Below are 26,863 nucleotides of genomic sequence, written 5' to 3' on the forward strand. Positions count from 1 at the left end.
ATGACGACTTACAGACATTATTTAGGAAAAATTATAAGATTGAAAGGACGAAAAATTAAAAGCTAGATTAATTGAAAAGACGCTTTTTTCACCTCTCGTAAGTGGTTTGAAAGTTTTTGAAACTTTCAGTTAAAGTTTTCAATTTTCGGACAATGTTCCTGTCAATTTTCCCCACTAAATAGCTATTTTTACCATTTATAGATGTTATTGCGTAGGCTAAATCGCTGGCTTTTGTGCAAATAAAGGGCAGGCTTTATTTTATAGCAAGGTTAAGAACTGTTGTAAAGGAGGAAAAACAAAATCGTAAAATGGCAAAATTTAGCCTGGTGCTGAAAACAATAAAGATATAAAGTCGGGTTTGTAAATCTATTCTTTCCAAATTACTACCAGGGCGCCTATGACAAAAAGCACCCCTCAAGTTCAAAGACGGAGCTTAATTGGAAAACAAGGGGAATCTTTAGACATGATCAGAGAAGCGTTCACGCTGGTACAAAAGCCACAATCCTATCCTCATAAAGCAATTGTTCAAATCGATATCAAACTGTTTAATCCAACATTCAAAACATTCTAATACATTTATGAGGTCCCATCAAGGGTTTCTTACCTCAATGACACCAATTCGATCGCAGAAAAAATTAACAGGCAGCACCATTTATTACCATCGTAAAAGTACAAGGGTAACCGTATTCATCCGGCTAGACTATAGATAGCAATTGACTAGCAAAGGCATTAATCAGTCTTTACCGCGTAATGCGGTCTGAAACTTTAACCATTAATACGGACGTCTCTCAGTTTGATCAACTTACGGAGTTTGATTAATTTGCAGGTGACAATCTGCCTGAGACATAACACTGAAATTTGTTGTTTCGAACTTCAGTCAAAACCTAATAGACAGATTTCACATTTACCTGTGTGGACAATTACTAATCAAAAAGATTCAATCAATGGAGTTAAAAATAAAAGAAAATCGTGTCTATTCTGGCTATAATGACAAAAGAAACAAAAAGCTGAAAAACAAACCCTGACGCAGATACTTGAAAAAAGATTTTAAGTCCTTTATCACATTTGAGTTGCTGAGTGAGCATAAAGAGGATGCGTTGAGCAAAGTATGTTGGTCGAAGTGAGTGGGGTAGGTGGGATGGCGCGAAAATGGTGGTCGGGGTGGGAAGGGAGGTGTGCACGGAGGGCAACTCCGGAAAACTGCAGGAGGACTCTAAAATCATATCAAACTTGACTCCTGCTCTAGTCCACTAATCACTTCAGTAAAAAAAACCGCGATAAACAAAAGAACAAAAAACGAAGTTACAGCCTAAAGTGGTTTAAAAAATGTGATTGGCATGTGTGAAAAGAACCGGTTCAGTCAAAAAGTTGAAACTAACAAAATCGGTTTCTGAAAGGCCGTATTTGAACAGAGTCTTGCTCGCTTATTAAAATTTTGATCGCGAGCAATTAATAAACGTAACCAGAAGACTCCTGAATGGACTCCAGGTGAAATATAGCTTACGCCTCAGCCAACCACTCACTGATGCAAACATTAGTTCAGTATACCACTCAAACCGAAACAAGAAACGCAGCAAACAATTCATCAGGGAAAAATCAAATTATGAAAAAAATTGGTTGAAACTTTTCATAAATTGCGACTACAAAGGAATTGTTTATAATAGAATTTCTGGTAAGATTCAATTGTGTCTAACAAAAAGTCTCGAGAAATGGGGAAACATAACCACCGATACATCTCGAAAAAGGCAAAAAAACGAGCAAACAGAAAACAAACAAAAAAACTAAAAGCCCGTTAAATTATTTAATAATGTTCCCTTAAAATTTGGAAGTCTGAATAGAGGTTTTCAACACAACATAATAAATAGTTCCTTCTGATTCATTTAGCACCCACACGACACCCCAACCCACTCGAAAATATTTAAGACTCTGACTAATTGTTGTTATGTCCTAACGTTTGCGTAAATTGTCCAACACATGAATGCTTGAACGTGTTGTATCCTATTAACATATAATTCATCTAAAATATCTCATTTGTACCAAATCCAAACAAAATTACACAGCTCATCCGAATGAGAGTATATTATCAGAAGGTAAGCATATCTGAAAATATTTTCAGAGGAATAGGCACACAATTCAGACCCGATCAGACACGGGAAACCAAAACATACATTTATATTAAACCTATAGCAAAAACGCGATCCATAAACAGAAACCATAAACAGTACAGTGTCATGACAAAATGCCCGACGACAACCCAAAATTGTTAAATGTCTTGAAAGTCAATAATGCCAAAGTTGCCAAAAAGCATACTAAAATGTAAGAGACAAACTACGGATGAACTACTCTCGAACAGCAGGCAAGCCTTATTTCTAACCTGTTCTAACAAGGACGGGATTAATTGGCAACACATGGTGCCTTAAATTATGTTGTAAGAGATAATATAGAACACTAGGAAAAAATTGATAAAAACAAAACCAATAATTGTATACATTACGTGTGACTTTTATCACAATTGATTCAGCTTCTCATAATTACGAAACAGCCATTTCGCTCAACGAAAGCCCAAAAAGTCCATCCAAGCGATAAATCAAGCAAAGAATGCTGCCTAAAACATACGAGACCAAAGCCATACGACCCGAAACCTGATATTAACTTAAACCTGAAATTAAAACCAATTTAAAAAGTTGAAAGTTGAATGATGCGAAAGAGTTTCAATAACGAAGCTGAAGAACAAACCCTGATGCAGATATTTGAAAAGAGATTTTAAATCCTTTATCACATTTGAGTTGCTGAGCCTAAAAGGGATGCGATGCAGAACATATGTTGCTCCAATTGAGTGGGGTAGGTTGGAAGGCGCGAAAGTGAAGTTAGGGATGGGAATGGAGGTGTGCACGGAGGGCGACTACGGAAAAATGCAGGAGGACTCTAAAATCACATCGAATTAAAACTTGACTCCGGTCCTGGTCCACTAATCACTTCAGTATACTCATTATAGCTGTAAACTTGAAACAAAAACAAAAGGATCAGTCAACTGAGAAAATCAATGCGTGCAACTTTCTTTAAAAAATGCGACTCCAATCTAACAAACTAATTCTCCACAACCACCTGATTTGATTCAAAAAAAGTTTACCGCGTAATAGATAGAAAACAAAATAATACATGCCGACAAAACTCTGGAAAGAAACTAACTAAAAATAAATTTAATATCAGATGAAAAAGCAGTTTAAGTTTCTATTGTTTTCGCTATGAGTGAAGACGTCCCAACAGTCCCGATAGACATTGCAATAACGCTTCTTTCTTACTTCCGGCTAACCACTCTGCAGGATATTCAGTGAAAAAAAAACAGAACAGCAGAAACAGCACAAACGGTAAAAACCGAGTGATTTCATTAAAACTGGGCAAATGAACAGTTGAATCTCAAAGCTAGATATGAGAACTCTAGTCAAAAACTTGCATAAAACCGTTCTCAAAAACCCGCGATAAAAAAAAGAATGGAAAATAGCAAAATCTGTTCACAAAAGGCGTTTTTTGAACAGAAAGCCTTGCTCGATTATTAAAATTTTGCTCGCGAGCAATTAATAAACATAAAGAGAAGACAGCTGAATGGACTCCAGTTAAAATATAGCTTACACCGCAGCCAACCACTCAAAGATGCGAACATTAGTTCAGTATGCCATTCAAACTGAATTAAGAAACGCAGCAAACAATTCATCAGGGAAAAATCAAATTAAGACGATTTGTGAAAACTTCATAAATTGGTTGCAACTACAAAGAAACTGTTTAGAATAGAATTTCTGGTAAGACTTAATTGTGTTCCACACAAAATATCAAATAATGGAAAACAACGACGGATACATCTTGAAAACGGAGATAAACCGAGTAAAAAAGACAACAAAGGACAAAATTAAATGCCTGTTAAATTATTTAAAAATGTTCCCTTAAAATTACGAAGTCTATATAAAAACTTTCAACACACCATAGCAAACAGTTCCGTCTGATTCATCGAGCACCCACGAGCCACCCCAACCAACTGGAAGACACTTAAGACATGCACAATAAATAAAAACAAAAACTTTTAAAAAATTTAATTTTTGATTTAATTTTTAAAAAATAGTTGTTATGAAACCTTTAATTGTTTTCAGTTATAACAATAGCCATACAAACAACGCTTAGTAAACAATTGAAAATGAAAAAATCTGAAGCTATAAAGACATCTGAATTAGTTAAAGAAATTTCAAAAACGGATAAATTAAGCAAAAATTGTGTATTATTAGCCTATTTTCTCCAACTAAAACAAATTTATATTGATATTCAACGAAATCCAAAGCCTATTCTCTTCAATTAAAAATTTAATTTCATATTGAACAAAATCAGAAGGCAACAAAAACCAACGAATTGCAACCAAACAAATGCACGAGACTATAGAACAATGACAAAGAGTACGGCAATTGCTAACAAGCGTCTAAAACGGCTAAATCGCAAAAATAAATCAAGATTGCATATAAAACATTAATATATGATTGACATCGTCATTTCTCGCAAAAGCTCTATCGCAGTTATTTGTTAATTAACTGATTAAAAAACGCCGCACGTGATCAAAAAATTTTGCTCTCCGAGAAACTTTTTCACGCCCACTTTTCTCGCGCGCTTTCTCAAAAAAACGGTATGCTGAGAAAATCACGCACTCTCTCTGCTCTTCAATTCTTTCAGCCGTTTGCCCGCTCTTCAATTCTTTCAGCCGTTTGCCCTAAACGCTTAATTTTCTCGTGCAGCATTGCGTTTTACATTCTGTTTTAAATGCACTCTAAAAATGACCCTCCACCAATTGATGTGGCGTCATTTCTTTACTGAGGTCATAATTTCTTCGGCTGAAACACAAAAATGTTCTCAGATTCCGGATATTTTTCACATTCGGGAATTTTTCTTAAGGCGCTCCAATCGTTGAACTTGTAATGACGCTACATCAATTATCCTGCCGAGCAGTAAAACGCATTTCGCCAAGGAATCCGAATTGGAATCAGAGCTCTACTCACCTGTCGCAATTTCAGTCAAACAAGCACGCCACGAGCATTACTCTAAAAATATTCAAGAAGTGCTGTGACAGGTGCTGCAATTCAAACAATTGACAGCAGATAAGTTGACATTAGCCGCCGAATGTGCTTTTATCCAAAGGAAAAATTCTTTCAGCACCTATTAGCACTTGCATTGTGTGATTTGAAACAATTTAGGCATTACTTTATCGACCAATAATTCTCACTCAGTCCTTATTAACTCGATTATCAGAACTTATTGTACATTTAAGGTTCGGTTTGATCTCTGGTGACACTTCACTGTAGATTCATACCTGTTTTTGACAGCCTCCTATCTAGGTCTAAGTTTATCAGTTGGAAAGTCAGGTCCGGCTTCATTCAGAATTACGAATAGAGCACTCTCTGACACTCCGCTCTCCACTCCAGCTCGATTTTTTTGGCATTTCGCTGATAATTTTTATATTGGTATCGACAGCACTCACCTTTAATGCTTTAAACATAGTCAACTTTCTTCAGCTGCTGCTGATGGACAATTGCGAAAAACCGAAGGCAGTTTTCAATGACAGAGTTGACAAGGGAACTACAGTTAAAGTTATTTTGGGTCTCACCGAAATTTTTCAGTCTATTCAGATACAAATTGACATTAGTCACTTTTATAAATTTAATGTCTTTTAAGTCTTTCTTGCCTGATTGACAGTAACATCGAAAATTTTAATTTGATCAACTTAATACGGACTTAAGAATATATTGTTGAAGGTACAGTTTGTTCCATGGTTTTACTTTTTTGTAAATTCAATTTAATTACTGTCAACACATTTCTCTCGAACAACTCTAAGAACTTCATGTTTAGGTTACGCGACTCTGTAAAGTCACTATAAAAATCTGGCATTAAGAGAGATCCACACGCAGCGGTTCGAGATGTAATCATAATTTTGAAGTGACTTTAGGTCTAACTCACGAAGCCTTGCTTTAAATGCTCACGCAAAAACGTTTTAAAGTTCTCAGTGACTTCAAGCACAAACACTTAACCTATATTCGAAATCTGGCGCCCTATATAGCAAAATATGGCATTGTAGAATCCGGCACTGCAGATATAGGGCATTTTAGAACTTGCCTGTTTCAGCTTCATTCTCAGTTGCATTTACGGCTGAGATTTTAAAAGAAACGTTAGCAAAGTCCGTCCTCCGAAATTCTCTCAGTCGACTGCCGAGGGGCTGGCTTTGGTATAGGTAGCTTAAAGAAGGTAGACTCACTTGATGGTGAAAGAAAATTAGGTAAGGGGACAAAAAAATTAAAAAAGTGTGAGGGGCCCAAACTTTCCAATATTAACTTCCGAATCATGAAAATACAAATCCTCAGCCGTTTTGCTGGAACGTACAGCACTGAACAGACTTAATGTCCTCGTGCTATAACAGTCTAGCCCATTTTTCATTTTTGAGAACAAAAAGTTATATGTTGGGGAGAGGGGGGTGGGTGAGGGGGTTAGACCAGGGGGAGCGGGTAGAAGATGGGTGTCGTGAGGTGGACTGTCGTGGTCTCAAAATTTCCTTAAAATCCAATACGACCTTTTTAACGTTGTATATTGTCAGAGAATACCAAATACTGTACATTGAAAACAAGTTACATACTACAAAAATTATAAAAATTAATGCCGAATTTCGAAAGAAGAGGTCAGAGTTCAAGTCAACGCTTAAACTTTAAAAAACGAGGAATACGAACACTGATCTTCGAGCCGTACAAAGACCAACATCACTCAAATAATTAGTACAAACTTCTAATCCGGCTATGCAATATATATGCAATCCGGCTATGCAATATATTTAACTTTGGCAAAACGTCTTGGAGAGATTTGATAACTTCTGTTCTATATATATGGGAACAAGTTCTCTAGTCGGAGTGCGGAAACGGTCGAACGAACATACCGTAAGCCGTTTTTACCTTCACCACACGGCGTTGTCCATCTCGTCCAGGGTACACCTCCAACACACGTTGCTAATCAGAAGGTTGCGTGTTCGAATCACGTCGGGGTCACCAATTACTTGTTCTATATATATGGGAACAAGTTCTCTAGTCAAAAGATTATATTGAGTAACGGTTTTTGTTACAGTTTTTTTGATGACTACATATTTGCGGGTAACTGTTTTCAACTTGTTCAAGGACTTGAGTCAAGTTTTCATGCGCTTGACTTGATTGTTTCACAACAACTTCAGAATAATGAAGTCCATCGAATGTTTTCCAAGGTCTATTTAAACCAATGAGAATAATTAAATCGTGATTCAATTGAATCTGCAATATGTTGTAATTTTCACAACACAGTTGCTGGTGATGAGTTTTCCAAAATCCGTTTAGGTTTTTGGTCAATCTTCTGTAAAATTGTGTTAAATAATTCCTTCAATGACAAAGCTGTAATTTGCTTCGTAAAACTCGAAGACAGAACAATGCGGTGTTTTGTTACAGTAGAGTTAAAAAAAGAAAGCTTTAATTTCTCCAATGTCACTAATATTGTAGCTTTATGCGAAAGTTATACAACGAGGAGGTCGCATTTCAACAGTCACAGGGACCCACCTAGTATCTACCACAAAAATAAATGAAGAGGAGACGAGGGCTCTCCATAATAGATGGTTTTAATGATTTTGGCGAAAAATAAATCCATCGCGAGGCTCGGCGATATTTATGTCAAATTTTGTTTCAGCGGTGAAGAAATCGATCTCTATCCAACAACTTAATATGCCTTTGTTTCAGGTTTCGTTTGTATTTCGTTTGGTATTGTGGATTCGAGCTCTTGTTTCGCGCGTTTTCTGCATTCTATATTTTTGTTCAAGCATGAATTTCTATTTCGTCGTCACATATCGAGCTCACACGCCTGCAGAAACAAACCTCCAAACAAAAACGAAACTCCGGAACTGGCTCCAGGTAAAACCTGAATTAGTCGCTACCTAAGGATTTGAATCACCTATTTAATTCATTAAAGCACTCATTTCAAACAAAAAATAGATAAGAAATCTGAAAACTGTTTTTCTACAAATCTTTACTAGTTTCGACTCTAAATCAATTATTATCACTAGAACTTGTGATAATGACTCTGTTCAATCAATGATTTACTATATAATAGACAAACTGAAAAAAATACGTACCCACAAAACTTACAAGGAAAGCATCTCAGAGCAGAAATTCTATTCTGATAACAAAAAAATTTTCTACAGTGATATGTAAGTTGTCACACAGTTAAAAAAAGAAAGCTTTAATTTCTCCAATGTCACTAATATTGTAGCTTTATGCGAAAGTTATACAACGAGGAGGTCGCATTTCAACAGTCACAGGGACCCACCTAGTATCTACCACAAAAATAAATGAAGAGGAGACGAGGGCTCTCCATAATAGATGGTTTTAATGATTTTGGCGAAAAATAAATCCATCGCGAGGCTCGGCGATATTTATGACAAATTTTGTTTCAGCGGTGAAGAAATCGATCTCTATCCAACAACTTAATATGCCTTTGTGTCAGGTTTCGTTTGTATTTCTTTTGGTATTGTCGATTCGAGCTCTTGTTTCGCGCGTTTTCTGCATTCTATATTTTTGTTCAAGCATGAATTTCTATTTCGTCGTCATATATCCCAAATTTTGAGTAATTCCATTATGTAAGTAGTATATTGTATAGATTAGAACAAAACCCACTATAAACCCTACTACCGTCAGACGAATTGCTCTCAAAAACGACAGATTAAGAGTTGGCTTGTTTAATTGTAATTAGCTTAAGCTCAGGCACAGTCGCAGTGCGTCGGGGGGGGGGGGGGGGGGGGGGGCTAACATCAGAGCAGAAAGGACAGAAATGGGGGTGGGAAAATAAAATTTAGGCTGAAGAGACTCCCGAAACGAACCACAGTTTCCTACTTACTTAAACAACCTTGACCGACATTCATACAATGAAAAGCTTAACGAACCCATCTGCAAATAAAGGACAAAACTCGGATTCGGTGAAAATAGGTGGTGATATTGCGGAAAATTTGAAATGCAGCCAAACTGGATCAAAAACTTCTTAACTCTCAATCTGAACTCTTCACCGTTAATAGCTCTGAACTTGTGTCATTAGTAGTGATAGTAGTGATAGTGAATGCCATTTTCTGTGGGGTAAGGCAGTGTGACTTTTTCGCATTTAGCTCACACGCCTGCAGAAACAAACCTCCAAACAAAAACGAAACTCCGGAACTGGCTCCAAGTAAAACCTGAATTAGTCGCTACCTAAGGATTTGAATCACCTATTTAATTCATTAAAGCACTCATTTCAAACAAAAAATAGATAAGAAATCTGAAAACTGTTTTTCTACAAATCTTTACTAGTTTCGACTCTAAATCAATTATTATCACTAGAACTTGTGATAATGACTCTGTTCAATCAATGATTTACTACATAATAGACAAACTGAAAAAATACGTACCCACAAAACTTACAAGGAAAGCATCTCAGGGCAGAAATTCTATTCTGATCACAAAACAATTTTCTACAGTGATATCTAAGTTGTCACACAGTCTGAATTCGAAAAAAAAACGTTCTCCAAATGCATCCAGTTGTTGTCAATAAGTGGCTACGGACGCGTACAAACAACACACTAAACGACAATTAACACACTGAAATAAAATCAACATTTCGCATCTGTTTTCAAAGAAGACACGAGCCCTCTTTCAGTACCACTTGCTTCAGCAGACCCGACAATTCGTCTAGAAGACATGTATTTTACTAAAAGTGAAGTAAAGTCAACGATCCTAAGTTTTCATTCGGGTTCTGAGTCATACAATAAAATGCAGCCAATTGAATTAAAACTTTTTCAGCTTTCATTGTCCCAGTTGTTACTGATATATTTAACAAAATTATCGATGAGCAAGAGTTTCCAAGGAACTGGAAGAAAGCAATAATTAAACCTCGGCATAAAAAAGTCGAGAATCGACAAAAAATAACAGACCAGTGTCAATGTTGTGCGTGCTCTCCTTAATTTTCGAGAAGTTATTGTATAGAAAATTCAGGGACCGTTTATTGAATAATTTAGACAAACGCCAGCATGGCTATAGGCCCAAGCATTCCACAATCACTCAAATGCTCTAGTACTGTAGAATTTTTTTTCTTTGTTTGAAGTCTAAAGAGTCTGCAATAAGCATTTATCTCGAAATTGCAAAAGCGTTCGCTACAATAAATTACAATGCAATTTTATTGAAGCTTATGCATTTTGGATTTGATAGCTCATTTCTCAAGTTTGCAAATTATTTATCAAATAAAACGCAGTGCTTATAGGTTAAAGATGAGTATTCGTCAGAGTTAACTGTTATGAGTGGTGGTCCACAGGGTTGACTGTTTGCGGTTTTCATGTTCGCTGTGTACATTAACGACCTTCCATCTCTAACGGAAAACAGCACATATCTTTTTGCCGATGACACAAAAAAAATTGGAAGTCAAATGAATTTATTTTTGCTACAAAATGATGTAAACAAAGCTATCAAATGGTCGAAAGAAAAGAGGTCGGAATTTAACATAGCAAAGTATGAAGCTATTTGCTTTGATGTAAAAAAAGTTAGATCAGTGCAGTGTCCAGTTGTATGCAGATGATACAAAAATTACATGGCAAAGTCTGAAGCTATTTGCTTTGATGTAAAAAAGTTAGATCAGTGCAGTGTCCAGTTGTATGCAGATGATACAAAAATTACATGCAAATCGTCGGTGAATGATCTATGGTATAATTACATGCAAAAATTACATGCAAATCGTCGGTGAATGATCGATGGTATAATTATTACTAATAAGTTGAAATGGGACAGTCATATCAATCAGCGGCTATCGAAGGCACAACAAAAGCTTTTCATCTTGAAGATAAACGTTCCCTTTTCTACAAATACGAGAATAAAAGTAAACTTATACAAACGTTACATTTAATCAGTTCTCCTTTACGCGTCAAATGTATGGTTCTCGAATTAGTTGAAATGGGACAGTCATATCAATCATAAGTTCAAATGGGACAGTCATATCAATCAGCGGCTATCGAAGGCACAACAAAAGCTTTTCATCTTGAAGATAAACGTTCGCTTTTCTACAAATACGAGAATAAAAGTAAATTTATACAAACGTTACATTTTATCAGTTCTCCTTTACGCAATTTTCCTTTACGCAATCCTATATTCAAGTTGATCTCCTTAATCACACACACCCCAGAGCATGTGTCTAAACAACAAATGCACAAAAAAACTGAAACCAAGAAAAATAAAGAAACATTAAAAGGAGAAACTGTCCGCAATTAGACATAATCTAATCAATCTTCTGAAACAAACACAACATAAAACTTACTTCCATCAAATGAAAAGCTAGTACAAACTTGAGAACTACCAAAAACGCTAACCAAGCTCTTTATGGACTTGGGAAATTCAAAAACAATAGAAAATAACAAACAGATCAAAACCTCATCTTAAGGTTAAATGAATGCTTAAATGACAAAAAAATTCCCCGTGCAGGTTACGATATCTAAAGTAACTGCTCTTAAGCCACTTTCTGATATTCTCGGAGTTCTTCCTTTGACAGCCAACAGGGCAGAGGACGCACTAAACTTCAAAAACCTTAGACATAAAATCAAAACATTATTTCAATTATTTCAGCAAAAAATCCAACAAGTCATACATGATCAGCATTCAAACGTTACAATATTTCCTTCTAGTCTAAACTATCTAAAGGTTGAAAAGACAATTCCAAAACTAACTTTAATCCAGGAACTCACAGTAGACTTAAATAAAATAAACGACAAAAATTTGCCAAAAATGACATCAGAAACTCAAAATTGAACCTAAAAGAGCAATTAAAAACTCAAATAGTCAAAACATCTACAAAAGGCACTAATAGTTGTTGGGGAAATCATTTGGCCGATGAAATTAGGAATAGAGAAACTGCTTTGAAAAGGCCGCAAATCAAATTTGGTCGCTTAGCAAAAAACGCTTCACGCAATTTTTTCTCACTCTTTCCCAGAACAAAGAATGGGAAAAAATTACTCTAAAAAGTCTCTGATTTTTTCTTTTGTTCAGCAAATTGACCTTAAGATTTTTACGTGCAGAATTTGACTTTGCAACCTGTGAAATGAGAAGTCATCGATTTCAGAAAAATACGTCACCATTACTCTAGAAAACAATAGAAAACCAACATTTTCCTTCGATTCGCACGAAGGACAAACACCTTTGCAACGACTGTTTCAAACATCATTCAGGGCAGACGTCAACTGCAAAACTTTATTCCGTTCTACGTTGTTTAAGTTCGTGCATTTAATATTATTAATAAAAGCGATAACTACCCAAAACACTCCCATTGCACAGCACTAAAATGATGTTCACCATAATTTTTGGACAAATACAGAGCTAACATAAACCAACCAAAAGTTGGATCAATCTTCTATACATGACGCGTCGGCAACAATCAATTTAAGCCTGCTTCCACACTTGGGATAGTAGCGTGGTGGTAAGGTCTCCAGAAAACGACCTTCGTAGTCAATACGGAAATTCTCGGCTTGATATTTTTAGAAAATAGGCGAGCATCAACTAAAACAACTTAAAAGGGCACTTGAAAATCCACCGATAACAAAACAGTCCCTACATTTTTTTCACTAGAAATTACTCAGTTGGTATCTGTTCAATTTAAATCTCTATTGATCAAATTTTCTCATTAATTCCCAAGAGCTCTATAAGAAAATCAAAACTTTGTAATAATTAAATTTTAATGCATGCTTTTAAATCATTTGCGGAGACAAATGTTAAGGACAGTTGACTACGTATATTCTTAAGTGGATTTTCGAAAGTATCTCTAAATTTTATCTCTTACTAATCGCCTAATTTCCACAAAGATTAAATTCTGGAACTTCCATTCCCATAGCCGATCTTACACCCAAAATCCTACGCCGCTAAATTCCGAATGCGAGCATTTTAGGCAACGCAAAAAGAAATAGAGCGTGAAAAAGTCACTAAAAATATCAAATCATACAATCGAAAGAATATTCTAGAACAAAAATTCAAGCCAAGCAAAAATTTTGCAATAAAAAACACGCAACTAAAATATATGCTTCCAACTTGGTTCCAGGGCAAGGAATAATTTCTTAACGACTTTTAAGTATTATGTACTGTACATCTAAATTTTTTCGAAGGCATATATATTTTTCCGGGTTTCCAATTATACTCCAAGGCGTAGCAGGCATGTTAGTTACCCCCCCCCCCCATAAACACGATGAGGGAGGTGGTATACTTAAATGAGGAAATATAATGTGAAGGACCTGGAGTTTTACATTCTTACCAGCTAATCATGACTTTCTGGAATTTTTTTTGCCCTTTACTAACAAAATTTTTATACTTTACATTAATTATAATACTTTAGACACTTACTGTTCAGATCCACTTTAGTGCGGGAGGAATTATATGCTCAATTGGGTTTTTTGATGAGTCAATTTTCGCCGATCGATATATTTAATGTAAAGAGTTTTGAGTGGTATCAATAGAAAGCTTGTCAACCGTAGATTATCAAATTAAAAGATTATTTTTAATTTCCGATTTTACGAGGAGTTAAGGAGGTTTAGAGTTTTGTGAAAGTGAGGCTCACCTCCGTTGTCTTGTACACATTGTTCACTTTCCTTTTCGTAAACTGCTTGAAAATTTTTAGCTAATTTGCTTAAAAATGATAAAAATTTTAATCTATTTTGCTTAAAAAGATAAAATACATATATAACAGAGATCTGCTGAATTGTTTGAACCAACTTTTTTCAACTGAAAGTTTTCCTAAATTTTTGAAAATTAGGAGTTTTCATTTTTTTTAAATGAAAAATGGCAGCAAATATGCTTTATTGTCCAAAATGACTTGTCGAGGAAAATAAAAATTGCTCACACGATCAACCTGTACACAGATGAGGACTATTGTTATCTCCTGGTTTCTATGAAAGTATTCTGTAACCGCCAATTCTTTGTTTTTTAAATCAAAAATGCATAATTTATTTGAAGATATATAAAGAAATCCTGTTGCCGAAACATTTATTTCACAATTATTTAGAACAATGACTTTGTAACAGACTCGCAGTGATATCGAGACAAGGTTTGGTATCACCGTTCATTTTTCAAACATAAAAACAATTTTATCTTTCTTTGACTGTGTCCTTTTTATGAAATTATTTGCAATTTTCTTAGTCCCAATTACAGACAAGTCTGCTTTTGTTTAGTGATTTTGAATTAAACATGGGTCCCATTTAATATAAAATGCGACTAAAAGAGTTGAAAATTGTGTGTTCTGAGTAAACTCATTCCTTTTATAGCTACCAAAATTCTTCTCTTAAAAAGAATTCTTGAGTTTTGCCACCACTTGTTAATTTTCTAGTCATATGAATGGGTCCATAATAAAAACAATAGTTTTTTATGCTACCTCAGGATATTTTAAAGAAACTAATGCTTCCAGTTGATACCTATTGGTTCTTCGCTACAATAACTCGTTAATTATCCAAAATACATCATTTATTTTCTATATATTGACTTCGTTTTGTCTATTTAGCTATTTCGGTATATTTTGGAACAATTAGGTGTTTTACTGGACCAGCAGTAATAGCAAGATTAGTTTTAGTTTGTGGAATTTTGCAATTCAAAAATTTTTCGGGTCGTAATGGGGCGCTATTTTTCTAAAAGAATGGTTTACTTCTTTTAATTATTCTTAACTACAGATGAGAATCATTTCAAAACACAACTCAATCATTGACAAGTAAAAATTTTGATCAATTGAAGGCCAACAAACATATTTTAAAATTTCAGCACGAAGCTCATGGTTTTTTGATTTAAAACTATGTTTGCGCAAAAAATTGTAAAAAAAATTGTGTTGTGCCTGTATTCATTGTTATCTTGAAATCCTTTAGCTCACCAGTAATTACATATCCAAGAACGTAGCCAGTTGATAAATTTAGTGTGTTTTGGTTGCAAATATATGGTTGTTAATACTTGTTTTTAAAAAATATTGGTTTTTTCAGATTTGCTACTTTTGTCTTATTTCTGTAACCTTGAAGCGTTGTCATAGCAAATCTTTCCATTTTTTTTTTCATTTTCAATTTTAACAATTTTTGTGGGTTTTTTTGCTGTCATGTCCGATTATCATGTCAGACACCACAATGTTGTCGTTGAAAGAGGACTCAATTGATTATATTTAATGCTTTTAATGAATAGATTATGGTTTTAAATCATTCGAACATTTTTTCTCGCAAAAATTGTCTTTCCAATTTCTACGTAGAAATTCTACATATTTCTTTACTTTGCATTTTTTTTGTCTACATGTTAATTATTCTCAATAATGTCTCGTCCAATAACTTTTTTGGTGAAATGTAGTTCAATTTGATTAAATTAGGTTCAATCTGATGCTATTTTGATTTCGTTATTGAGTTTTTATTAAGAAATATAGATAGACTGGGTTTTGGACGTAATTAAGACTTGTTTTTATTTGATTTTTCTCTCTGTCTTGTCTCCTAGCTTCCTTAATAGTAGGTATCATCGGCCCTCTACTGTTGCTTTATTTTATTTTTTGAGTGGTTTGAGTTTAAAGCTATATTTTAAATGAATACGCCAAGTGCTTTCGAACAATATAGTAGTGTTTTCAAATTCTTCTATCTCTTCCTCATTTAGTAGCCAATAATGTCAAAAATGTGGTTCAGCGGGGTCGGAACATTATGTGCAAACGCACATTACAGAGCCTCTTTGTCGCATCTCTTACAAAAGTTGTCACACCTCTTACTCGTACACATCTCTTACATTTGAGAGCTCAGGTTTTCAAAGACCGAAGAGCACAAGACTCAAACGATTACTCCTAGGTGACCAGAAGAAAACGTCACAAAATAATAGTTAAAAACATTGTAGTTCAGAGTTAATTTATTTGATTTGTGTGCCAACAGTACCACCAAACTTCGTTCAACAAACTAAATACAACTCTAGATTTCTCAGTTCAATCTTTCATATCATGGATAGCAATGCAATGTGAAGCAAAATTGTAGACAGATAAAATTAGTTTATTTTCCTTTTTTCTTTGATAGTTTCCCACCAGTACCAGCCTTTTTGATTGCACCACTGGAATTGCTACCACTTTTACTACTGAAAGACTTCTTTTTCAAACCCTTTTTGAGCTGAGCAAATGGAACACGATTAGCATGCGCTCTAGCACCATCGCGTTTTTTCTTCGCTGTTTTTGACAATCCTTTTTTACCCAAAAATTCTTCGTCTTGCTTGGCTGAGTCCTTGCGATTGACAAATGCTTTTGCTGCAGTCTTTGAATCAACCGTCTCTTTTTTGTTTTGGAGATTCTCAAAAACACGCAGCATATCTGCTCGTTCTCGCTTGGAACTTTCAGCTGAAACTTCCGCCGTTGTTTGCCGATTTTTTTCTTTAATTGGTAACATATTCTTTCCTCGTCCTTTTCTGGAATCGTTTTTAAGTGGATCTGTAAATCGACCTAGTGACGCTGTGCTAGTTGTTGCGACATCTAAAGCTTTTCTAGACTCTGATTTCAATGGAATATACTTATTACTCATTGATGGCACCGGTAAGACTCCTGCACTGCTACCACCTCCGAAATCTTTCTTAGCTCTAGCAATATTTCTCAGACGATTTAACTCGTTTTTAGCAATCCTTTCGCCTTTAGTTAGATACTTTTTCGTTCCATATACCTTTTTGTTTGAATTTTCGTTTTGCTCTTCGTCCATTTCCCGTTTCAAATTAGCAGCGTAATCTTTGCGCTGCTTTTCACCCATTTTTTTCCTATAACCCCACGAAAATTTCCACGATTTTGTTTCTTCGTCCCAAACTTTTGTGTTTCTCTGTTTCTTCTTGATCCCTTTCTCCTTAGCAAACTGTTCCCATTTTGTCAGGGGGCGAGGTTTCGGGACTGGTTTCTCACGAGGAATTGCGAAAGTCGGTTGAGGTAACAACGCAACAACTGAATCGGGGTCCGTTTTTCGTTCACACTGCCATAACTTGTTAACAATTACCTGAGTGCAATCACGCGCAACTGACAAAAACAAATGATTTCTCTCTAGTTCCTTTAAAGTTGATACGTCCGTTGGAAGGGGGTTCTGGTCAAGAGCTAAGAGATTCCCAATATCTACTTCGATCTCTATTGGCTTCTTAACGACAGTAGACAGGCAGCCTTTTCCTTTACCAACTACATCCTCTAAGCGTAGAACATCGAAACTCATAATCCAGTCTGGAATAAAAATCAAAAGCCTTTTCAGATTGATTTTGTATATTAAATCTATTCATTATGTCAAAAAAGTCTCAAGGGCAAAACCTACAACGTCCTTCTTAGAAAGTGTTAAGGAACATCTTCCGTTTACGCCATTAGCTTACAGGGCGTATATTAATTGAAGTCTCTGAGATGAGGCGCTAATTTAATATCGAAAGAACCAAACATAGCCGGCAGATTGCCAGAGAACTTTTTTGCAACAAGTAAATTAAAATTTTAACCATATGGTTAAGCATACTTGAAACAAAAAAAATCATTCAAGCAAACTATTAAACAACAATCAATTTTCTGAAAGAATCACATTTAAAAAATTTTTTTCCGATTGTTTTCCTCCTAAAAACAAAAATAACTTTTAAAAGCTCCTAATAGAATAGACTATTTAGACCCCCTACTACTTTTTGAAAAAAAAATCACAGACAAAAAAGCTCTTCAGAATAAGATTCGGATTTGAAAATATCTTTTTTAAAATCAAATATCTAAGAATAAAGTTTTTCAAGTAACGTAGCCTTATTATTATCTAGCAAGGTCAACCTCTATTGAATTAACATAATTTCATTAACCTAACTCATAATTTAGATTAAATAAGTAGAAATTGATCTTTTCTGTTTGTGCCCCCCCCCCCCCCCCCAAAGCACGTGCCATATTGTTACATAGTAGTAGGAGAGGCTTAAGGGTCATAATTTACTATGAAATAGCACGCGCTCTGCAACTGGTGGAGCATAACAATGGGAGCACAAGCGGAAAAGATCCGTTAAAACGAGTGCAGAAATCAATTTCTTGGGTGGGGCAAGTTACGTATTCTCAAACTTAACCACATGATTGACCTTAAAACCAGTACACAAAGCAGTAACAGATTACGTTATCCTACAAAACATAGCTGTATTAGAAGTCGCCAAAAAAGTTTTGACGCCTGATGGGATGTTGTAACAAAAACAGCAGAGGACGACGAACAAATAAAAACGTAACAGACCAAGTAACGAATTAGAATAACGCCAAGAACCACTAATGAGCTGTCTATCAACATTTTCAGAGTAACAATTTTTACAGTCAACGAGGCATGCAACCTTATATACGCTTTGTTGTTGTTGTTTTGGATTCCCAGTTGGCCTGGAGGGGCCAATGCCCCCGCTGTCTGTTCAGAAAATTGTCCAGTTGTTTCTGCAACACCCACAGTCGCAGCATAGCTGCCACGTGCAGACGTTGTTTTCCACGTGCCACCACATAAGATTGATTATTCTGTTCTTTAGTCCAACTTCGCAATTAAAGTCGACTTTCTCATGTATTCTGTTCACTACTCTAGCAGTTCTGTAGACAAATTCAGTCCTTCTTCGTTCAGGTTGTGTCTTATTTAACTTCAGCGTTACTTGCCCTCTGTTGTTCCATGTTTGAATGGGTAGGTTGATTTTGTGCTCCTTCACCTTCTCGTGTTGAGTTTCGAATCTGTTGTGTGGAGAGGGAAGGTGACTTGAGGAAATGGAGAATGTTTACAACGGAGAATCAGATGGTCAGATTCAGTGCACATGGTCAGATTAATTGCCAATTGCGACGAATGGTGAATTTCGACAGAATCAGATGGTCAGATTCAGTGCACATGGTCAGATTAATTGCCAATTGCGACGAATGGCGAATTGCGACAGAATCAGATGGTCAGATTCAGTGCACATGGTCAGATTAATTGCGAATTGCGACCAATGGTGAATTACGACAGAGAATACAGAGAATGCGAGAGAGAATACAATACAGACTGACAATTATAGAGAACTGTGCAAAACATTACTTCTCTAGAGTCTGTTTTGAATAACCACATGATGATAATTAATTAATTTTTTGAATTGCCTAATGAGTTTTTTTTCGAAATTAGGGCCGTGATTTTTCGTGATTTTTCATGGTGTTCAGTTGAAAAACAGGCAGAAATTCATTATGTCCATGATAAATACAGAATTGAATTCCATTATGTTCAGAGTAAATTCAGAATTTTACTATGAATTTTACCATGAAATGTCTATAAAGTGCCATGATCAGAACTCTGACCATGAAAAAATTCATAATGGAAATTCTATGATTAATTACTGAAATGTTATGACACACACATCCGGGCTTTTAAAGTTTCGAAAGGAGCAGAAGATCATTCAATTGGATGAAGAGGGGTAGAGGTAGCACATTCAGTTGTCTCAACTGAGCTTTGTACTCGCCACGGTGAGGTCCGCACACCCATTTCAGTACCCGCCTTTGAAGATTTTCCGTTGATCTGTTCTAGATTGATACGCGCAATTCATCCCTTAGAGCAAAACGGGTAGTATGACCAATTTGTATAGTCCTAGTTTCGATGAGAGTTTGACATTGAAGGCAACGTTTCTCCTCAAGCAGTAGAATACTTTATTTGCTTTCTCGGATCTAATCTGTTTCGCCCCCCCCCCAGTTTAGTTAGCATAAATTTTTTATGCCCCCCAGGCGCACGTATTGTTTTCTTACATAGTAAGGTGCTATATAACAACATATAAATTGTAACTGTGGGTCATAAAAAACACTGGGGGGGCGAAACCGAATAGATCCGCTTTCTCGATTCGATGCTCGATGTGTGTACTCCAGTTTAAGGTGTCCACAATGTAAACTACCAGGTCTTTCACTTTCCCAGACCCCCCTAGCCGTTATCCATTTAATGATAGACATGCGCGTATCCCTCGAAAGTTGAGTAAATGGCATTTGTTGACTGCTAGTTTAATTTTATTTGATTTTACCCATTTCCCAATTTTCTTTATATCAGTTTGGACTTCTTCGTTTGATGTACCGATTCATAGGAATTTTAGATCGTCCGCAAAAACGAAAAGTAGGCTGAAAGTTAGAACATCGGGAAGATCATTTATAAAGATGCAAAATAGTAAAGGCCCCAGTAGGGAGCCTTGTGGTACTCCGCTGGTCACTTGTAATTCTTTCGATGTGTGGTCTTCAATTCGTACGTGTTGTTTTCGCTAACTTAGGTAGTCGCATAGGATGTCTAGGAAATATCCACCTACACTGGTGTCACATAGTTTGGAGATGAGCTAAAATCAAATAAAACGAAAAGAGAAGAACATTTTTCATCAGTTCCTTCCTCTTGTTTTTCCTCTTGTTGTTTCTATTGACACTTAGAAAACCAATTCTTTCACTTTAAAATCCAATTGAACACCATACCAGCTAAAATGCAGGCTTTTAAGGAACAGCGTGAATTCATAGAAATTGACAAGATTTTGGATTTATTTTCCCAAAGGTTCCTGACTTCAGTTATCTGTCTCTTAATCAAAACAGAGTAATTTTTCAATGCTAACATGACAAATGAAAAATGCAGTAAAATTTTCTAGCTAAAATATTGACTGAAATGCACGTCAATTATCTCCAGCTGGTGGATTCTGGTGTATGGTGGTGTTAAATTCCCAAAAGTTTCGGATGAATTTGGGAAAACACGTTCAAAAGTCAACCAAGCATGAGATGAAAAGAACGCAGCAGTAATGAAAAACAATTTTTCCTTTATTTACTCTCAATATAAATTTGTATGATGTTTTTCAAAGTTTGAAAATGTAATCAGTTCAAGAAACAGTCAAATAGAAATCTGACTAACCTGGAGTACTTTGCTTTTCAAAGCATTTTGCAACAATAAATGGTTTTTCTGCCATGCTGAAAAAAACTTTTTATTATTTGAACAAAATAAATATTTAATTTTTGAAAACTATAATAAGGTGTACTAATAAAATTCTGGTAACACAGGCGGGACTTCCAATCAATATGAGTTCAAATTGGCACTGCAAAAATCAAACAAAATAAAAGTTTCTAAAGTCGAAAAAAACGGAGAGAAAAACATTTTTCGTCCATTCTTTCCTCGAACAGCTATTTTCCTCTTGTTGTTTTTTAAACCTTAAAAAACCATTTGCTTAACTTTAAAATTAATTTAAACGCCGTAACAGCTAAAACGCTGGCTTCTAATGTATAGCTTGATGTAATGAAATTTTGCAAAAACGATTTATTTTCCAAAGGTTCCTGATTTAAGTTAGATGTCTCTTAATGAAAATAATCTAGTTATTTGTTTCTCCATGAAAACAAATTTAATGTTTAAAACTCAATTGAACACCGTATTTACTAAGATGCAGGCTTGTAAAATATGACTGAATTGGGGACATTTTTGAGAACCTAGATTTATCTTCCCAAAAATTTCCTGATTTCAATTATTTGTTTCTTAATGAAAGCAAAGATATACTAGTGACCGATTCAGATTTTCATTGAAAATAAAACAATCAGTCAAATTCATCCCAACTGGGAGTTTTAATCCGAACCTTTTTGAATTGTCAGGAATAAACTAATCATCAGAAATTTGAAATATGATGGTTTTCCTTTTTCTTCCAAAATAAAGAATTTCTGTTGATCCAATCAAAAGTATCAAAAATGTTTTTATTTTACTTTGCAATTGAACTATGAGATGTGGGCGCTGCATAAGTGCCCGCAATACTGATGAAAATTTTTTTTTACAGAGTCTTAAACTGTAAAACGAGCACCTATTGAACATTTGTAGTTAACGAGCAGAACTAAAGCAATAATTGAAGTAGAAAACACTCAGACTCTCTTTTAGTTAATTTCAAGTATTTTTTTCTGCCCGGTACTTTATATTCGAACAATTTTGAATGATAAAATTTAAAGTGGACCAAAAAACTCCTTTTCAATGCAATCGTGATAAATCAAATATGCAGCCAATTTTTCTAGCTAAAATATTGACTGAATTGCACATCAATTATCTCCAGCTGATGGATTCTGGTGTATGGTGGTGTTAAAGTTCAAAAAGTTTCGGATGAATTGGGGAAAGCATGTTCAAAAGTCAACCAAGCATCAGATGAAAAGAACGGAGCAGTATTGAAAAACAATTTTTTCTTCGTTTACTCAACATAATTTTTTGTGATGTTTTTTCGAAGAGTGAAATGTAATCAATTAGAGATACAGTTAAATGAAAAACTTAAAAACCTGGAGTACTTTTTAAAGCACTTTGCAGCAATAAATAGTTCTTCTGCCATGCTGAAAAAAACCTCTTATTAATTGAATAAAATAATTATTCAATTTTTGAAAAATGTAATAAGTTCTACTTACGAAATTCTGGTAACATATATATAAACAACGGGACTTCTGATCAATATGAGTTCAAATTGACAATGCAAAACCATACAAAACATAAGTCTCTAAAGTCGAATAAAAAGAAAAGAGAAAAGCTTTTTACATCCATTATTTCCTCGAACAGCTAGTTTCCTCTTGTTATTTCTGTACCCTTAAAAAACCAGTTGCTTAACTTTAAAATTAATTTAAACGCCGTAACAGCTAAAACGCTGGCTTGTAAGGTCCAGCGTGAACTCATGAAAATTTACATGAACAATTTATTTTCCCAAATGCTCCTGATTTAAGTTGAAAGCAAATTAATTGTCTTATTGAAAACAAACTAATTATTTGTTTCTCAATGAAAACAAACTTAAAGTTTAAAGTTCAACTAAACACCGTTAAATCTAAGAGGCAGGATTGTAAGGTTTACAATGAATTGATGAAGATTTTTGCTAACATTTTGCTTGATTTCAGTTATTTGTTTCTCAATGAAAGCAAATATATATTATTGACTGATTCACATTTTCATTGAAAATAAAACAATCAATCAAATGCATAGAAATCTTTCAAATCCAGCTGAGATCTTGAATTCAAATCTTTTTGAAGCACGAGGAATAAATAAATAATCAGAAAAATGAAAAGTGTTTCTGTTGATCCAATCAAGAATTTCTGTTGATCCAATCAACACCTTCAAATCTATTTGCAATTAAATTACGGGATGTGGACTCTGCATAAGTCCTCACAATACTGACAAAAAATATTAACTCAAATTGGGTTAATATATGCGATGAATCGAAAAGCTTTGTAATTTTTGATTACCACCTCTGTTGTCTGGACAAGTCTACAAAATAGTGATTTTTTTGCACACAAAACAGTTTGTCCAGCACGCCAGAGAAATTGGCAGAAAAAATGAACGAAGTACTGTTTCAGAACGAGCAATTATGTCAGGCATATCATAGTTCTTCAATTGAGTTCATTTTTAGACAAATCAAGCTATAGCAAAACCACTACCATGTACTTCATTTTACAAAACACTATTTGATGAGTTCAAAGATGGAAACAATGTTATTCTGTCTTTTTCCTTTAAAATTTTATAGATTCTTTTGTTTAAGGTTTTTCCTTTTCCACTTTTAAAATGTTTTTTGTTTTTTTTTTCATCGGAAATGTGTTACACTTCTTACCAAGGAACTATATAAAATTAATATCTCTAAAAACTAACTAACTGTATGTTTTGTCTTTTGAAGACGGTTTTTTATAATGGTGAAGAAATCCACTCCGGTTTTCCACTCCGGAATTTATTTAAGATCCAAGAGATTACCAAAAAAGCCTCAATTTTCTTTTTGACCTCTATGGGAATTGAAACCGAAAAAAGAGAAAGAAATAGAAATTGAGAAAAATGTGAAAAAAAAGTTGTGCAAAATTGATGTGCAGCTTCCATCAGGTTCTAAGACTAGACTTTAATCAGGTTTTACATAAAGGCCCTCGAAAGGATTTTTCAAATAGTTCAACAAATTTCCGATGTAATTAAAACAGAAACCTATTTTAAATTGTGGAAATGAAAAAAACTCAAACAAAGAATATAAATTATTTGTTTTTTTTCTAATTTAAAGCTCGGCTGGTTTTGTGGAATGACAATAGTTGAAAGTCTGTTAGCCATTTTAAAAATTCGAGTTACTTGAAATGGCCGTTTCCTTAAGACATAGGGCTTGTCAAGTAGTCCCCCCCCCCCCCCCCCCCGATTTTTTTACGTATGTTTTTTAAAATTACATTTGTACCTTTCGATTACGTTATTCAAATTACATAATTCACAACTTTCACGTTTGGGTGCCGTCTTTTTTACTCACTGTTTCTTATGAAAAACATCAAAAACCAATGAAATGGGCAATATAGATGATACGGTCAAAGTCAAAAGAACAATATAAAAAGATGCAAGATAAACCGAGAAAGCTCATTCAATTATCCAAACTGCATACGTGATCATAATTAATTTGATAGATTGTTAGCTTTCATTAATTTTATACTAAAAAACTTTTAGTTAAAAGCTGATTCAAGTCAAATTTTACAATCTGACGGAAGCTGCACACCAAATTGGAAAACTTTTTTAAACTTACCTCATTTTCTGTAGAAAAACTACTTTTAAATTTTATCTCTTTTTTCTTTTCTGCTTCAACCTCGATATGAGTCAGAAGAGCCAATGCACGCTATTGTTGGCAATCTATTAGTTATGACACGAGTATCTTTAGGAACACGAAATGGATTTTATCACCGTTAGAAAAAACTTGTTCAAAAGACAAAAAGAACTCTAACAATTTCCTTTTACATCATTTTCGGACTCCTTCTATCAATTAGTGTCTGGAGATACAAATTTTCTTGCTAAGTATTTCAACAGATCTTCGAAGTAACTAGAATAGAGAAATTTTTTACAACGGGGAAATTGAAACAACTTAACAAAAGTATCAAAAAAATTTGTTTTCTTTTCTAATTTAAAGCTCAGTTGGTTTTTTGGAATAATTGTTTATTGTTTTTTTGACTAAGTGTTTCAAATTTAGCTCACTTTTTCATTTTACATGAGTCGTGCTTTTCACGTTTGGGTGCTGGCTTTTCTGACTAACTGTTCTACTCAAAACAATCAAAGGGATTCACTCATTGAAAAGGATGAAATACGAAAAATTTGTTCTTCATATTTCCCATGTTATTAAACTAGAAAAAGATTTTAAAATGTTGAAATGGAAAAAAAACTTGAACAAAAGAATCTCAAAAACTTTAAAGGAAAAAAAGGAAAAATTTGTTTTCTTATTATTTTGGGGAAAATTTTGTTTCCTCTAATTTGTTTCCTTATCCTTGTTTCTTTATTCCTTTGAACTCGTCAACTAATTCTTGTGAAATGAAGTACTTGGTAGTTGTTTTGCTATAAATTGATTTGTCTAAAAATGAATTCAATCGACGAAATGTGATAGGCCTGACATAATTGCTTGCATTAAATTATTTGTTGTTTTTCTAATTTAAGCTCGGCTGGTTTTGTGGAATAACGATTGTTGAAAGTCTGTTAGCCATTTTAAAAATTCCAGTTATTTGAAATGGCCGTTTCCTTAAGATATAGATCTTGTCCAGTTGTCCCCCCGATTTTTTTACGTATGTTTTTTAAAATTACATTTGTACCTTTCGATTACGTTATTCAAATTACATAATTCACAACTTTCACCTTTGGGTGCCGTCTTTTTTTACTCACTGTTTCTTATGAAAAACATCAAAAACCAATGAAATGGGCAATATAGATGATGCGGTCAAAGTCAAAAGAACAATATAAAATGATGCAAGATAAACCGAGAAAGCTCGTTCAATTATCCAAACTGCATACGTGATCATAATTAATTTGATAGATTGCTAGCTTTCATTAATTTTATACTAAAAAGTTTTTAGTTAAAAGCTGATTCAAGTCAAATTTTACAACCTGACGGAAGCTGCACACCAAATTGGAAAACTTTTTAAAACTTACCTCATTTTCTGTAGAAAAATTACTTTCAAATTTTATCTCTTTTTTCTTTTCTGTTTCAACCTCGATATGAGTCAGAAGAGCCAATGCACGCTATTGTTGGCAACCTAGTAGTTATGACACGAGTATGTTTAAGAATACGAAATGGATTTTATCACCGTTAGAAAAAACTTGTTCAAAAGACAAAAAGAACTCTAACAATTTCCTTTTACATCATTTTCGGACTCCTTCTATTAATTAGTGTCTAGAGATACAAATTTTCTTGCTGAGTTTTACAACAGATCTTCGAAATAACTAGAATAGAGAAATTTTTTACAACGGAGAAATTGAAACAACTTAACAAAAGTATCAAAAAAATTTGTTTTCTTTTCTAATTTAAAGCTCAGTTGGTTTTTTGGAATAACTGTTTATTGTTTTTTTGACTAAGTGGTTCAAATTTAGCTCACTTTTTCATTTTACATAAGTCGTGCTTTTCACGCTTGGTTGCTGGCTTTTCTGACTAACTGTTCTACTGAAAACGATCAAAGGGATTCACTCAATGAAAAGGATGAAATACGAAAAATTTGTTCAACATATTTCCGCTGTTATTAAAATAGAAAAAGATTTTAAAATGTTGAAATAGAAAAAAAACTTGAACAAAAGAATCTCAAAAACTTTAAAGGAAAAAAAAGGAAAAATTTGTTTTCTTATTTTTTTGGGGAAAATTTTGTTTCCTTTAATTTGTTTCCTTATCCTTGTTTCTTTATTCCTTTGAACTCGTCAACTAATTCTTGTGAAATGAAGTACTTGGTAGTTGTTTTGCTATAAATTGATTTGTCTAAAAATGAATTCAATTGAAGAAATGTGATAGGCCTGACATAATTGCTTGCATTACTTCGTTCACCTTTTCTGCCGATTTCTCTGGCGTGCTGGACAAACTGTTTTGTGTGCAATAAGGGCCTCTATTTTGGAGACTAGTCGAGTCAA

The 26,863-nt window shown here is 34.4% G+C and overlaps 1 protein-coding gene across 1 annotated transcript; it reads right to left on the reverse strand.

Moving 5' to 3' along the window:
- Window positions 1-15,911: 15,911 nt before the first annotated feature.
- On the reverse strand, window positions 15,912-17,277 carry LOC142339405 (ribosome biogenesis regulatory protein homolog). The gene has a single exon (XM_075389426.1). The coding sequence runs from the start codon at window positions 17,246-17,248 to the stop codon at window positions 16,067-16,069; it is 1,182 nt and encodes a 393-aa protein (XP_075245541.1). The 5' UTR covers window positions 17,249-17,277; the 3' UTR covers window positions 15,912-16,066.
- Between the last annotated feature and the right edge of the window lie 9,586 nt (window positions 17,278-26,863).

Source organism: Convolutriloba macropyga, chromosome 1 (genome assembly GCF_964194025.1).
Source record: "Convolutriloba macropyga chromosome 1, txConMacr16.3, whole genome shotgun sequence".
NCBI lineage: Eukaryota > Metazoa > Xenacoelomorpha > Acoela > Convolutidae > Convolutriloba > Convolutriloba macropyga.